General features: G+C 35.8%; 2 protein-coding genes across 3 annotated transcripts; one reads left to right on the forward strand and one right to left on the reverse strand.

Annotated features, from left to right (window-relative positions):
- Window positions 1-342: 342 nt before the first annotated feature.
- Window positions 343-2112, forward strand: LOC110756076 (E3 ubiquitin-protein ligase PUB23-like). The gene has a single exon (XM_021957459.2). It carries the CDS (start codon window positions 377-379, stop codon window positions 1715-1717), a length of 1341 nt encoding a protein of 446 aa, XP_021813151.2. The 5' UTR covers window positions 343-376; the 3' UTR covers window positions 1718-2112.
- A 2323-nt stretch (window positions 2113-4435) lies between these two features.
- Window positions 4436-13517, reverse strand: LOC110756067 (3-hydroxyisobutyryl-CoA hydrolase 1). Of its 2 annotated transcripts, XR_002526610.2 has the most exons (15): window positions 13239-13517; window positions 12807-12887; window positions 11855-11923; window positions 10726-10789; window positions 10390-10469; window positions 10167-10250; window positions 9818-9902; window positions 8916-9001; window positions 7373-7494; window positions 6796-6856; window positions 6518-6616; window positions 5813-5914; window positions 5691-5732; window positions 5057-5267; window positions 4436-4811 (listed from the first exon to the last, which is right to left on the reverse strand). XR_002526610.2 is itself a non-coding variant. In XM_021957452.2 (14 exons), exons 1-14 carry the CDS (start codon window positions 13275-13277, stop codon window positions 5130-5132), a joined length of 1152 nt encoding a protein of 383 aa, XP_021813144.2. In that variant the 5' UTR covers window positions 13278-13517; the 3' UTR covers window positions 4868-5129. The 2 variants fall into 2 exon arrangements, 1 of the variants encoding a protein (XP_021813144.2); XM_021957452.2 differs by lacking the exon at window positions 4436-4811 and having other exon boundaries at window positions 4868-5267.
- Between the last annotated feature and the right edge of the window lie 3169 nt (window positions 13518-16686).

Raw genomic sequence — 16686 nt, forward strand, 5'->3', positions numbered from 1 at the left:
TGAACCCACCAAAGTCATGATGCTACTTATACCATGTATTACCAAGCAAAAATAATGTTCCTTCCAGAGGTGCAGATCTCATATAATTATTAGACTTTTGGATAAGAATGTAACAAAAGAAATTTTTTTGGGTCAGATGGGAATAGACCAGAACTATGGTAGACTTATGGTAGCAAAGAGGCTAATTAGACTTTAATAAACAAATTTTAAAAAAACATAAATAAAATCAAAACAAAGAAACTTTCCTGTGCTTACTTGTAGATTTAATGATACAGCTAGCTACCAAATGCATATCCATATATTGACTTTGAATATTTTTTCCTTTTTGGGATTTCACACCCTCCTCCCTCTTACTTTATATGTGTGCAAAGGTTGGATGTTAATTTCATATCCCAAACTCTCCCTTTCATTTTGCAGTTTTTGTGCAGTGGATTTTGAGGTAGAGAGAAAAACACCTGCAGATCCGGCCATGGATTTTCTTCCATGCCATTTTAGATGTCCTATTTCCATGGAGCTTATGAAAGACCCAGTCACCATCTCCACCGGGGTTACATACGAACGTAAGAACATAGAGAAGTGGTTCTTCACCTACAAGAAGAAAACATGCCCAGCTACAATGCAAAGCATTGAGAATTTCGGTATCATCCCGAATCACACCCTCAAGAGGCTCATCGTTTCATGGCAAAGTAATGAGGATTCGAAATCTTCTTGCTCATCACCATCTTTATCTCAATCTCAACCATGTCCTTCCGCTAAACATGATGAAATACAAGCACTTCTCAGCACAATCGTGTCGTCCCCATTCAAGGTAAATTCGATAAAGAAACTCCGATCCATCATCGAGATAGATGATGAGATGAAGGATGATTTTATTCAATCTAATGGAGTCGAAGTTCTTGTCCAAATCCTTGATCAAACTATCATGGAGAGCTCAGATTTCGTGACGTTTAGGGCTTGTGAGGAGGCTCTTTCTGTTCTTCACCAACTTCCTATATCGGAAGAAGAGAAGACATTTGAGTTGTTATCGAAACAAGAATCAACCAGATCAATGGCCATCATGCTTCAGCGGGGAAGCGCTGAGGCACGGCTACATACCATTACCATATTTCGAAAGATGGCGAAAACCGAATATGATTGGAGCTTTATAGTACAAGATCAAGGTATAGATTTCTTCAAATCCTTGTTGGAGCTTGTTTCAGATGAAATATGTAGCAAAGCAAGTTCATGTGCCTTGGAAGTCTTGATTGAAATATTAAGAGCATCAAAGAAAAACAGGTTGAGGGCAATTGAAGCAGGTGCAGTTTGTGTCCTCATAGAGTTGCTGCAAGACTCCAACAGATCCAAATGTGAAAAAATGTTGCATTTGATAAAATTACTATGTGAGTGTGCTGAGGGAAGGCAGGCCTTGGTGGAGCATGGCATAGGCATTGTTGCCATTACAAAAAAGATGCTGCATGTTTCCAATGCTGCCACCAAGATTGGGGTGAAGATCATATGGTTGGTCTGTAATTTTCATCCAACTGAGAGGGTACTGGAGGAAATGTTGATGTATGGATCAGTGAAGAAGCTTCTGGCATTGTTGCACGTGGATGGCCGATCTTCTACTAAAGATAAGGTGGTGAAGATCTTCAAGATGCATGGTAATTCATGGAAACGATACCCATGTTTCCCTTATGATTTGAAGGATTATTTGGGATTTGTGAATGATTCTAGCTAATAGAGTTTTTCTTTCCTTTTTTTTCTTTTTCTTTTTTTGTATTAAATTTCAAACACACAGCAGGATACAGTTTTCTCAAGAAAATTTGAACTGGTATTTAGTATTGGGAGATTCTAAATTAATAATTTAGAATTTTATATGATTTGGATATTGGTTCATCGGCGGTAACACTACTATTTTATTTTTTGTTCATCGGATAGAACCGAATGTGCTTCTTCTAGATATGCTGTCTAAACTTATTTCCTTCTTCTTTTCCCATTATCGGGATGGGCACACTGTATACCAGCAAGCTTTTAGAACATATTCAACTCACATAGATGCGAAATTCTATGTCTATTTGTTGTGTAATTCGAAACAGATCTCTTGATTTTGTTGTGGACAAGTTATGCCTTAATAAATCCATGAGTCATCCCATAAATAATCATAGCTTTCTAAATATCCCATCGATTGGATATTGGTCACATCATTTCAATTTCTAGCAATTGAAGATTTCAGTGTTTGGATTTATATATGTCGAATTTTATAGATTTTGTAAATGACACTATGGAAATTGTGAAATGACGCCTATTTTAGTGGAAATTAAACTTTGGAATTTGATGTCCCAATTTCCACAATTTTTTTCGCGCGTCATTTAATAAATTCCCCGCTTAAGTTGCCAAACATGGGAATTGTCAATTTTTCCTCTTAAATTCCCAACTTTTAGCTAAATTCTGAGTTATTTTTCCTCATCCAAACAGATGGTAAGGAAAAATCTCAACCGTCGGGTGGCCTCCCTCCCTACCCACCTCCCCCTCTCTTCTTCTCATCCCCTGTCATCTCCTTTGTTATTTTGTTTTGTGATGTGGAAGCAGTCGCCATGAAATAGTCATCATTGTTGGCTCACGCATACAAGGAAGATGTCAAGTTTGGGTTTAGACGATGTGGCACTATGGGTTTAGCTGGTATGGCGCTATAACTCTCTTCGAGTTGCTCTGGAGGATGTGGAGTGGTGATCCTGCTTTCAGTTTGTTTAATTAAGTCTAATAATTCTCATGAACTCTTTAGGAGATTGATGTAGTTTGTCTCTCTAGATTGTTTAATTTCTATTTAGCTTTGGTTTTAAATACAAATTTTCCATTTATGCCGTTGCGCAGTGGATCTGTATTGTAGGTTTATAGTACATGTGATTTTAATTGTTGAATAAGAGATTTTAGTCATCTTTGGGTTATGTGTGATTTTCTCATCAATTCAACATGTTGTTGCGTTTTGGTCACTGGAGAAGATTTACCCATATTCAGCACATCGTTGCTTTGTACTTCTATTTGTTTTTCAATGAAAAACTATCGCTTATTCTAAAAATAAATTTTAAAAAAAGTTACTGTTTCATGTAACAAATAAGATGACACAGATTTTGGCTTCAAATATACGCTGGCCAAGTGACAACCATAAGTTTATTGAGGGAAAAACAAATACAAATTGAAAAGATGAATAATATTCAATCATATTAATTCGAGATGGTCACTTTTCCAATAATGGTACTCTGTCAAATTCATGTGGTAAAAGAAAAAGAGAAAAGACAGAAAATTGAGGGGTGTGATTTAAAAAGATGGTGGAATCCTTCCACCAGTCTTTATTACTAAAGAAAGAAGTCAGAAAACGATGGTACCTAATAAGTCTGTGTGAATGCTATAATTACGTTGAGTCCTGCATTGCAGTTCTGACCAGTGACCAAGACCCTACCAGTTTGAATAGGAGTTCTTACAATATAAGCACCAAACCCTAAATTAGTTGACATTTGGAGAAGATGACCAAGATTTTTTAGACAGTAATGTAAAGACTTCATTATCAAATGTGGGATATTCTCAACACGTTCCTTCTCAGGCATGGCATCTTTTGAATCTAACATGTAAACAACACATATTGAATGGGCGTGGAAGCACATACGTGGATAACATGCAGAATTGTGGTGTAGGTCAAACAGATGATTAAATATTTTCTACTATTGAAGAGGACATGAAGCTAAAGAACTTCACCTAGCCCAACTTTAAACACCTCTCTCAGTCGGGAAACTTGTAATAGTTGGTTCAAAGCTGTAGTGTTTCTTTTCTTCTCAACCACTGCTAATTGTGTACTCACTCAACGCCGACCGCATATGGAACGCTACAAGGACATAAGTTGAATAAGCATAGGTGAACCAACCCAACATCAAATTAATTGACTAATTATTTGTTTACCTAAAAGATTTTTCGTCTATTTTTTTTTTCTAAAAGGCCTTTGGAATTTCCCACAAAACTCTAGAAATGTGGAGATAAGACATGGAATGCACGGATGATTTTAAGAAAATTTACTCCCATGGATGATATTTTTTTTCAAGAACCTTTCTTATTGAAAAAGGTGCGATAACATACTAAACCCAAATACACTGTACGGATGCTAGGATTCGAACCCATGACCTTTCTTGGGGGAGCAATTGCTCCAAATCACTACACTAGTGGATCCTTCGCATTTATATTTATAACTGTAAGTAGGGAATTTTCTCTAATATTAAGCATAAATAAATAAATAAGAAAACAGATCAACCAGTCAATATAGTTGAAGTTTCTATTTGAACTGGTCATTCAAGTTTGGGCGCAGCTGCTTTCATATTAAAGTAACCATGAACTTTCGACATACACATGCTGCTGAAGAGGTTGATAGTCGGTGTGCAGAAGATGCACATCTACAATAAATGCAGGCAACTTTTCAAATATGTTTGCATTGAAATTGTATTGAACAGGATGTGTATAAAATAAAATAAGTTTTTACAAATAACACATAATCGAAGCAATTTGGGTTTCCTTTTCTGATCCAAAAATTTGAGACTGACCCCTCACTACATGAATAAAAAGAACAACAAAATGGGAAGAAAACTCTTAGTTACAAGAAAATAGTGTGACACATGAGGCTTGTAGCTCAAGTAGTTAAAAGCATTTACCCCTGCATCCGAAGGGTTTGTTGTTTGGTCTCTTTGTTGTTGTTTTTCATGCTTTTGTGCTCTTTGTTGCTGCTCCACTTCTTTTCAGCCTAGTTTGTTGGGTTTCACTCTTGCATATGGGTTTTGCAGAATGTGAATTTTCTATTGAAACCCGAAAAACGAACAAAAAAGTTGAACAAAGATTCAGAGAGAGGAAAAAGATGATGAAAGAAGAACATTAATATCATCAAATGAATTCCTCTTTTTATACATTGTGCAGATTTGCATTTATATGCTTTAACAATGCATATACTGATTTATTTTCACCTAGAAATACGTATTACATGGCCGAATAACAAGCCTTTCATTTTTATTAACATGAATTAGAGTGGTGTTTTCTTATGTACCTGCTGAAGCAAGAACTTAACTAAATAGTCTGCACAAGTTACAAAGTTTGTGTAGGTTGAAACACCACAATACTCAAAGCTTTGCAATGGCAGTTACAGGCAAGTTTGATCTTGCAGGAAGTTCTAATTCTTCCCATCCTTCATCATCCAACTTCGAGAAGTACTGCTCAACCATATGGTTAGTAACGAGCTCCAAATTAGAAGGCTCCCACTGAATGATGGACCAAAAGGAAACCAAAAAAATATTAAAGTCCAAGTTGTAGAAATACATAACGCTCGCATGTATTTGTATGATTCAAACATGTTCACGTGCAGATACATATATATATGGGTGTGTATGTGTGTGTGTGAGTACAACGATTTTATACCCTAAATTATTTGCCCTGCCGGCAGCGGAGAAAAATATATAACGGTGATTACTTGCATGGATGATCCTTGAAGGGGAACCGAAAACATACACTATAGATTGTCAACCACATTGCAGGTGGTCCTGCAATATAGTTCTTACATTTCTCCAAATGAGGATATCCTTAATAGGAAAAGACCGTGTGCATGAGTCTTGTATGTGTGTGGGTGCATTTGTGCGTGTGTGTCACAATTAAGAGAAACGTAACAAAATGCCCATTTCATTTACCTTTGGGTTCTTATCCTTGTCTAACAATATAGCTCTGCAGCCCTGAAATTAGAAGCAAGGCTTAAGTCACCCAGAAGAAAAAATAATGAACGTGGATAAGAAAATATGCAAGTAAGCTGAACCTCTCTGAAGTCCTTGCTGACTTCTCCTTTCAGAACATGGCAAACCATTCTATATTCACGAACAAGGCATTGACCAACTCCCTGAAGCCTTCCTTCTCTAATCTAAAATTGCAACATAAAAATTAATACCAAGCCTAGCAATTGTGCAAGTCACACTCTTACAACGTCCTCGACATATTATGAAACTTAAATTCCTAGCTTTAGGTGACATTTGTGTGCCAATAAAGACCTCCTTTTCTACTGAGGAAAAATAAAAAGAAGTACCTAATCTTTCAATTATATACTATTTGCCCTTCACAATAGTGCATATTACATGTTAATGCAGGCCTTAAAGACCTTAGATCACCCCTACATATATTTAGGGTTGAACCATTAGTTTCCTTTCTAGTTTGAACTATTAGTCAAATTTCACTTTACTAAAAGAATTTGTCCAATCTGGCTTCTATTCAACAATAAGAAGATAATCATGATTAGTATCAAGCTTTGTTATACAATTACAAATTTTCAAAGCATGACTTCATATTTTTAGAATGAACTTAAGGAACCCTATACTAGAGACAAACATAAAGAGACAAAAAAGGGCAAAAGACACCCCCTTTCTTCTGAGGGTCATATGTCATACCATGCTTCAAACACAAACTAATCATATCATTTTGATATGTGAGAATTAACTAACTGCAATTACAAGGCCTGCAGGAGACTTACCGATTTCAAGGAAATCTTCAAACTCATTGGCGATGCCTTCTTTAGTGCTTGAATTGTTGAAGTTAGCCAAGCATCCGCATTGTTTGTAGCCTCCTTCTCCTTCATTGGCATGCATAAGGTATGGTCAAGTAAAGTGTAAACGTTTTATCTACAACTAGAATCCTAAAAGAAAACTATTTAAGTATCGAGCCACAGGAGTAATAAACTTCCCAAAGATACAGGGCGCAGAGAGAATAATAAACCAACTCTTCTAATATTTGAAATTCGAATAAACTTACAAGGGCAGATAAAATTTCCTCTACTGTTCTTCTAGAAAAGCACTTGTCTATAACATCCATCCTGTACCCAAAACAGCTGAAAAATTTACAAAAACATATTCCCAACTTTGCATTTCAAGAATATATAATTAGTTTATCAACAAATAATAAGTCTAGACACACTAATTTCTTGAGTATCCAAAGGATTTTTTAAGAATGTAGTTACTCTCCTTAATACCTATGACAAACCAGCAATTTCACCTCTAGAACTTCTACATGTGCAGCAATTTGGACATTTCAAACGTGAGAATGTGCTTTCTACACTGATACAAAGAATATTGTGGTGGAATGAGGAATATACGCAATGCCCAAGGTTTCATAGTGTTAATACAATTTTGTGAACTGCGCTGGGGCCTCCAGAAATGGTGTATAAAATCTTGTGTTCCACTGGCAATTCTACTCGAAGAAAAATAAGACCTTGAGAACAGTAAATTCCATAAAGTGAAAATTCAGAGCATCTGGTGCATGACAATTGCATTTCATAAAAACAAAGCAGAAACAAATTCTAGAATAAAAGGTTAAAAATAGAAATACTAACCGGTAGTAAGCACTTTTCTCTTTCAGAGTCGGATTCTGCGAGTATTTATCTATAATTGCTTGAATAATGGCAAAATCACTTGAGTCAACTTTGCATAGAGCTTCTTCTAACAAAGACAATCTCTGCCAATCAATCAAACACAGTATAAGCCCTCAAAATAACTAAGTAGCCTCTAGATAAATGATTGGGAAATAATACAGAGACAGAAATGAAAGCTAACCAAGAAAGCATAATTGGTTTAAAAGCAAAATTACAACATGTCTAAATGACTTCATGGTTACTGTGAGTCTGAATAATAATGATATTTTAGGATCGAAGAATCCAGTCTAAACTTCGCATAGACTTGGATTGGTTGTCTACATACCAAAAACCACAAACTTGCAGACAATGCCTAGATTGCCATCCCGTACATGCTTTCTAGAGGTTAGTAATGCGCGAATATTGATTATAAAAAAAAATCCTTAATTTCCTTTATGTTTAATGAAGGAAATTGAGGTTCCACCCCAAAACCAATTGGCAATGGGGGGAGTAGCCCAACTCCTTATAAGACCTTGCTAGGTTTCTTAACTTTCCAATGTGGGACTTTTTACCTTCACATTCTCTCACACCCCCACACGTGTGGTGAATTTTCAAGCCTAACACGTGGACAACACATATTGGGTGACGTGGAGCACGTGTGGCCGTTGGGCTTTCACACATGGGCTAACTTGCTCTGATACCATTAAGGAAATTGAGGTTCCACCCCAGAACCAATTGGCAATGGGGTGAGTAGCCCAACTCCTTATAAGCCCTTGCTAGGTTTCTCTACTTTCCAATGTGGGACTTTTTACCTTCGCAAAGTTAAAAATAAATTTGAAATCAATAGATTCTCCTACCCACATTTTTCTGCCAAAAGCAGCAGGCTCTTCCCTTAGTAATAAGAAACCCCAACCATGCTATGCACATTACCTTCCTTTCCTCTTGGTCCTACGAATTTACTTCCTTTTGTTCTTTGATGTTAATTTTTCAATTAGCAATATGAAAATATTTGTGGACTTCAGTTTGCTAGACCTTCAACAGTACTGCACCAGGCTACTTGATCCAGCATTTTGGTTTCCATGACCAATTCCATTCTTCTCCCTCTTTCCAACCATTTTTCATCTGATTTATGCAGCTTATCTACCCACGCTTCCTCAACACAATATTTTATATGAAACCCATATAAAAACAGCGGTGTTTAGTAAAATAGTTGTTAATGTAAGGAGAAGTTTATTGCCCAATGACTATCTGAAAATCACAGGTTGCTACAAAATTAAAACAAATGAAAGAAGAATGAATGATTTATTGACTAAACATATGACACTCAAAATATGTCTCATATTGCAATTCTGCACTAACTTAACATACAAAAAGCTAGAGAATAACCTGCACAAGTCTCAAAAGTAAAACCATGCTGATACTTGTTATAATTAGCATAATTCCTTAACCAATCAGGTCATGTTCTTGTTAAATTCCAATTAAGATCATTGGTATAGATAAAAACTAAAAGTAATGGGTAGCATACCGTTGATGGAACAAAGTGAGTAGCAAGACCACATGCAAGCATTTCAGCACCATCCAATCTGGTACCTGTAAGACCAACATATTCTCCTGCAGCACATAAGGGGTGGGGGCAATCAATAATAAAGGACAAAAGGTTTTCTGCAAAGTTCAGTATCAGACAGAATCATAACACAGAAGCATCACTAATGTGATTAAACATAGCAAGAGATTAAACAATTATACATTTGACAGGAAAAATAATCATCAAAATTCGGTGAATTTTACTACTTCCTGAAAGATAGGGAAAAAATTAAAACAAAGTGAAAAATTCCAAGGTAAAACTAAAATAACTACAAGATGTTATCTCGGATTTAAAACTTAATTTGATTTTGTGGTAACAAACTTAAACATATTTAATAATTAGAAAAACCTTTTCAAATTATAAGTGGCAATGCTTCTATGTTTCATACTGTGAGAAACACACTTTAAATAAACAAGGCATCTATTCATCATAAGTTCAATAGAAATTTTAAAACTATGTTATAATGAGTCATCTAGTTGTAACTTTTCTTAGGTAGAAAAAGACAGTAGATTACAAGTTCAAATATTCCCTGCTCAATATTAAGGATTGAACATCATAGATGTCTGATTTTACTAACATGGAAAAAATATATATATTCTACTAATTTTGAGCTATCAAGGATTATGGAACATGGCTTATTCCAAATCTAAAGACACTTAGACTTTTACTCTTAAATAATTCTTTCTTATAAACTTTTTATATACTTCCAGTTCACCAGGGAGCGGCTTCATTTTCAGGGCTTTTCAATATTCCTTTACCAATCATACAACAGATAGTACAGGGAAAAAAATTGATTTACTTGAGAACACAAATATGTAAACCAAATATATAGCAGGGATTACCAAAGAATCCAGGAAGTCTGGACAAATAATAAGAGGCACCTACATCGGGAAAGAGTCCCAAAGCTGTCTCTGGCATTGCGAAAACCTGCAAAAGATTAATAAGAGATACAAGGGATTCAGAATCAGAACTTCCCACAAAGACAGATTGAAAACCAAACAGATTGAATAAGCACACTTTTTTTTTATTGCAAGAGCAAGGCATTGAACAAGTGAGTGAGCTAGAATAAGTAAGAATAATTATTCCAGATTACATAACAGGAAAAAGTAAAAGTCATAAATAGTTCAATCCAAAGGATGCAGCCGAAATTCTTCCTAACTTCAGACATGAGATAAATAAAGTGAGACATACCGAATTCTCAGTTGCAACACGGAATCTTCCGTGTATTGAAACACCAGCCCCACCTCCCATGACAATTCCATTCAGAATTGAAACCTTCAATGATGTGCATGCTAACAGTAAGATTTTTTTTTTTTTTTCAAATAAATGCTAAATTGACCAAGAATACCTCTGACACCAGAAGTCATAATAAAAGGTAATATGAAACCTACACTTAACAAGTGAACTGGCTCACCTGAGGTTTACTGTATGTTGCCAACAAGTAGTTTAAGGTAAACTCCTTTTGAAAAAAATGTGCACCTAATCTCCAATTTCCTAAGTAATACAAACCACGAACACGGTAATATTAGATTGGAAGTAATTTTTATTGCATCTTATTTATAAATACTCAACAGTTCAATATAATTATGCAGAAAATGGAAATGGATATTATTTGAAAATTTAAGGCGTAAGAGATATATGATGCTTGCACCTAAACTGAAGATATAGTTCATCAGTTGATGTTAAGGATCAGAAAATATGGTCAGTAAAAAAATTTAAAAAAAAAAACAAATGATGAAAGAAGTTGTGCCTTCATTAATCTGACGAACCACGGCAGCTACATCACCACCTGCACAAAATGCTCTTCCTTTCCCCTAAAAACATAAAACAGATGACCTGTCACAATATTTTACTTTCACTGTATAGCTGAAACAGGAGTATGAACATTAAAGCTCTAGTTCATAAAAGCAGCCTCTATCTCCCAATACATAATACATCAAAGTAAAATATGTTTTCAGTTCAAATTCACAATCATGTGACTCATGATATCACAAAAGAGTTCAGATCCTTGGTTGGAAATGACCCACAGAAAACCCCATAGTCAAGTTTCGTCTCACAAATACGTCAGGCTCAGGGCTTGGCACAAATGTGCCTACAGCCTTATGTAAATTTAACCAAGCTAACAAAGGTAATACAATTCCCAAGTTATCAGAAACAGAACTTTGGGTTTGTCAAGAAACCAGTCCTGAACTTTGAACTCAGTGTCAATTGAGTTCCTCAACTTTGGTCTTTTGGATTTACTACATGGTTAGTGCTTACTTATGATAATAGTGTCGGGCTTTGTCTTTCGTGAGTAACATTTCAGATGCTTCATAGATACTTCAGCATTGATATACAATACATCAAATACCCCAAGTGGTATGAAATGCACATACACCGAAAATGAAAAAGCATCAAGCCAGTTTTAGTTAATGCCAAGAAACTGTAAAATTTCTCTTGCTCTCAACCATTCATCATGAAAATGATCAAGATGAATAACTATGTGTGGCTGCAAATGAAACATGAATTATACCTTGAACTTAGAAACCTTTATCTTCAAAAAGAAACCCAATAGAATCTTAAATTCACTTTATATCTTCACGGGATTCTACATTCACCACATCAAGCAAAAGACTTTGATGCTCATAATTGTACAAGAAACTCAAGAAAAAGAGCTTAACATGTAGCTAAAAGTAAATGTAAGCACAGAACACAGGTCTGTCGAAAAGAGAGATGATTAGATGCTTCAACATTAACAAACATCAAACACTCCACAGGAAAGATCAACTTTATATGTCTATTAGCTTCATAGTTAGACGATATTACTTGACTTCTTTCTTGTTTCTCCTTGAAACAGTTTAAATATTATACATGAAAACTTGCATGTGGAAGAAGAGTACCTTGACAATCACCAGCTTGACATTATCATCCTTCTCATAAGCCAGAAAAAGTTCCAACAGACGAGAAATCTACAAATGAAAGAAACAGGAAATTGAAACAACTAAGGACAATGAGTACCACAGAGCACATTTACTGAGGACAATAGTACAGTGCAAATTTTTCCAAAAGGAGTTTACCTAAAATTAGCAAGTAAAATCTTAAGAAATCAGAAACTCTTCAATAGAAGAGCACATAACAGGTGGACAAATCAATGCCCACTGATAAAGAGATATAAGGACAATAAACTTCAACCACTGGACTGGCGGTAGTCTCTTGACCCTCAAAAGTCCTACCATTATCTTGCTCTATAAACACCACATAATACAGTATAACATCCAAATTAAAATGCTACAAGAGTTCGGGAAAACCTCTACAAGGCCTATATGGAATTCCGTCCGGACACGTATGTTCTAGACAGTTTGGAAAGGAAGGAACAGGAGAGTATTTCAATGAGCAAAAACAGGAATTTTTCAGCGTGATGATTTTGTAAATTTCTTGACTATCTAGTGTAAGTTAAGGATTCTCCAGATACCTCAATAACAAGACAAAAATTAATGGGACAATAATATGAAGGAAGTGATAGAGAGTAAATGTGAGTTCAGCACGGAAACAAGTTAACGCCAGTGGATACTTCACTTGAAAAATGTAGCTTATCCTTGAAATGTATAATTTAATCCACAAACTTTAGTTCAAGAAAGTTAAGATATGAACCAAATTGATAAGGAACGCAAAATATGAAGCACAAAGAATAGATACAAGAAGAAAACATGAACAAAAATAAAAATAGCATATCCTCAGCCAAGAAAAAAGAAATCAAAATAGCATAAGTTAGTTAATTACATGGCATTTAAGGTATATAACCTCTGTATTCAAGAAACTAAAGCAGTAAAGTACATCATCATAGGACGATACCATTTCAAAGTTAAGCGCGTTCAATTGCCGTTGCCTGTTCAATGTCAATCTCCTCACAAGAAAATTTTGTTGTACCAGAACCTATCAGATAAAAAGAACAAAACATAAGCTTCAATAACAAAACGTACTAAAGGATCACAAATACTCAAAATAAGTAGCAATCAGAAGGAGGGAATGGTACAAAGAAATATAATCTAATCCAATTCTCCAACAACAACAATTACACAATTAAAAAAAACAACTAAATTTTGGAATTTAAACATTAGACATACTGAAGAGATGACGGAAAATGAATTTCAAGAGCAAAAGGACGCGGCTCAATGTTTCATTCCTAATTTTTCGAAGATAAAAATTCCTTTCTGAGAAACGAAACGGAGAAAATATACACATATATGTATTTTCGAGGGTATGGAATTTAGAAAATTTGTTTACCGAATCTTCTTCGCGTCGGGTAGAGCCGAAAGAAGCCATGGTTGTACTGGAAAATGCACTGAAACAACTGAGACGCAAAAACACGAAGCTTTCTATACTGAGGGGTGGTTATCGAAGAGAGAGAAGGAGGAGGGGTGGGTGGCGAGAGAAGAGACAGATGGTGGAAGGTTGGCAGGATAAGAGACAGGGAGGAGGGCGGAGTTGGGTTTGGTGGCGTTGTGTGGGGTTGGCTTTGGCGGCTGTGGAATTCAGTTTCAGTAATTCATTTTTCAATTTTTTTTTCAATTTTAAAATTGGTTATATTCTTGTACTTTAAATTTTAGTTATTTCCAATGGGTGTGTACTATAACATATCCAAAATTCATCCCCATTGGATAAATCTGGAGTCCGTTACCTAGCAAACACAGAACCATGCTCAGGATGAATTTTGTCAGCGAGCAAAACGAGTTAGCAATTTGTTTTGGCCTTAACTTCTTCATCCGAGCTTGGATTGGGCCAATACTTGTGTGGTTGGATCAAACACATTCTGAACTTCACAATAGACATCTTAAAGTCATCATTTGATTCAGCCTAGCCCAATTCGTAAGCCCAAGAAGTTGCTGGTCATGCTGACATGAGGATGAGCTGGTTGGAAGCTTGGTCATGGTGACATGAAGATGAGCTAGGGCTGCTGGTGGGATTTATTGGTGAAGTGCATCAACCAATTCAGATTTTATAATGCAAGTGTTGTATGCATTAGTGAAGTGCATCAACCAATTCATCTTTTATAATGCAAGTGTTGTATGCATTAGCCATATTGAATTCAGATTTATCACTCCCCTCTCCCTATAAATACCACATCCATTCCACATTCAAGACACAACAAATCCTGGGATTCACAACCCCACAATTCACTCCAGCCATCCTCAAACACTCTCAAAATCCCAAACACTCCAACAATCACCAAAACAACTCCAGCAAACCTCTCTTCCATTTCCCTACGAATTTCATCTTCCTTAGCCATCACCACTCACTCAAACTCATCCCAAATCACCTCCATATCCTTCATACATCTTTCTAGAAGTTGGGAAGCTCTTGGAGAAGCATTAGAAGTGGAGAAGCACTTGGAGAAGCTTTGGACACCACAAGAACTTCAGAAAAAAGGGTTTTTCTACTCTTATTGCATTCATTATGTTTTCTCATTTCTGTTCAAGTCTCTTTTCCATTATGAGTAGCTAAATCCATAACTAGGGCTTCGATGTAACCTAACATGAATATTCTGGGTTTATAAGTTTGGAGTTTCAAGTTTGATTCATGATTCATGTTCTTATTCATTATGCTTATAAGTTAACATGCTTGTTTGAATGATTGATCACCATTAGAACTTGTTTGTTAACTATCTTGGTTTGAATTAAGAGTATACACCATGCTTTAATTCGAATTGAACTATGAATAGGAAGAGTATGTATGGACATTCGACAACAGGGATTAGATACATACTTGGTTGTTTAAAATGTTCTTCTATGCTTAATGGGTTCCTAATGCTTAATTTTAGGTTAGACAACAAATGATTAAATTAGGGAATTAGGAACACAAGGTTAGGACCAAACACCATGGCCTAATCATACTTTAGCTAGAATCAATCTTTGAATCTGAATTAGACTTGTTACTTGAATCTTTATAACCCAGAATTGAATTGTTATGGTGATTCGAATGCCCTAGTCTCAAAATCTGTTTTCCAACTCTTAAAACCACTCTTTGTTACATTTGTTTACTTGTTTTTGTTTGCAATTTCATTTTGCTTCTTTTGTTCAACAATCACAACCACTCTTGTTTTAAATTCTGTTTTAGACATAACCTCCTACTTTCTTGAATTTGGTAATCTAAGTACATAACTAGTTTGAACTTCTCAGTCTTCGTGGGTACGACCTCGTACTTGTCTTGCTATACTACTAATTGCCCCGTACAATTGCGAGTTAACATAATATTAACAACAATTTTGGCGCCGTTGCCGGGGATCGGTAACATTGTTTGATTCTATTTGGCTTTCCTACTTTATTATTATTTTTTTTTCTTAACTGAACAATTTCAAGTTTTAAAGTTAATGACGTTAATGGACAAGTTGTGTTTGTAGTCCAACAGAAAAGGACAATTGCCCAACAAGCAAGAGAACTGGGTTTAAGTCCCAGCTTACACAACCCATTGGTGCTTGTTGCTTTGAAACATGGAATTAGATGTGTGTTGATTTTCCTTTTCATTTTAGTTTTTATTTCCTAATCCTTTAACTCTGTTTCAAGTTTTCTATATTTGTTTTAAGCAATTTATGATAGCTTAATAAAAATGGAGAGAGATGGCAACCTCAATCATAAGAATGGGGAGTGTGGAGTAGTGGGAGAAGTCGCGACCTCCAAATGCATCACGCTCGACCTAATCGCTTCAAGGGGGAGCATTTCGATCCTTTCTCTTTACTTGTTTTGTTTAGTAATTTTAAGTTTCTGTTTCTTTTTATAAAAAAAAAATTAACAAAAGATTTTTCATATAAATTGACTTTTGGTCACCCATGAGTTGCTTGTATATTTGTGTGTTTTTTTAAAAAAAAAATTGAAATTTGGGTTTTTATTTATTTATTTTATTTTTCCTTTGTAAATTTCAATTTGGAACTTCTTTGTTTTCTTTTATTATTAATTTTTTTGGGTTAGTTTATTTATTTTTGTGGTGTGGTTAGTTAGTTTATTTCTGAGTGTTAAAAACATATTTTTATCAAACACTGCATTACAAACAAAGAAAAAAAAAAAACATTCAAGTAAATTTAAAAAAAAAAATTATAAAAAAAAAAAAAAAAAACTTCTTCATCTTCATCTTCATCTTCATGGTATGCCTCTATTTTCTCTTACTTGCAGAATTTGCAGCAGCTCGACATGGTCCTCATTTTTCCTCTGCAGTGCTTCCACGTGCTGATTGGCACAGTAGAGCCGCTTCTGCAAGTCCGCCACCATAGCCTTCAAGGAAGCTATTTCCTCGCTCATCGCGGCACACTCCCGTGTTCTCGCCAGCAATCGCATGCCCAAATTGGTAGCCGAGACCGCGTGGAGCACAGTTAAATTGTGGGACTCCTCCACTGCTGCCTTGTCAGACCTCTGTGCCACATGCAGATGATCTGTCGGTGTGAGCTTGCTGCCTATCATGCCTCCCAGCAGCGCTGCTCTGTTCGGCATTGCCTCAGAAAAGTTTGGTATTATCTCAGCAAAGTTTGAGGCCGTACCGTGATGATATGTGGAGTTTGGGAAGACATGGTTTGGAGGAGCCCTTATCTGCGCATTCGATGGCGCAAGGGACAATTCAAGGTTAAGATCATCAAGGTGAGTGCATGAGGATGCCATTGTTTTGTTTTTGGATTTTTTGATGTTTTTCTCTGAATTTGCAGGAAGAAATGCGGGGTGCTCTTCTACTTCACCGAGATGAGTTTAAA

Source organism: Prunus avium, chromosome 2 (genome assembly GCF_965620075.1).
Source record: "Prunus avium chromosome 2, drPruAviu1.hap1.1, whole genome shotgun sequence".
In the NCBI taxonomy this organism is placed as follows: domain Eukaryota; kingdom Viridiplantae; phylum Streptophyta; class Magnoliopsida; order Rosales; family Rosaceae; genus Prunus; species Prunus avium.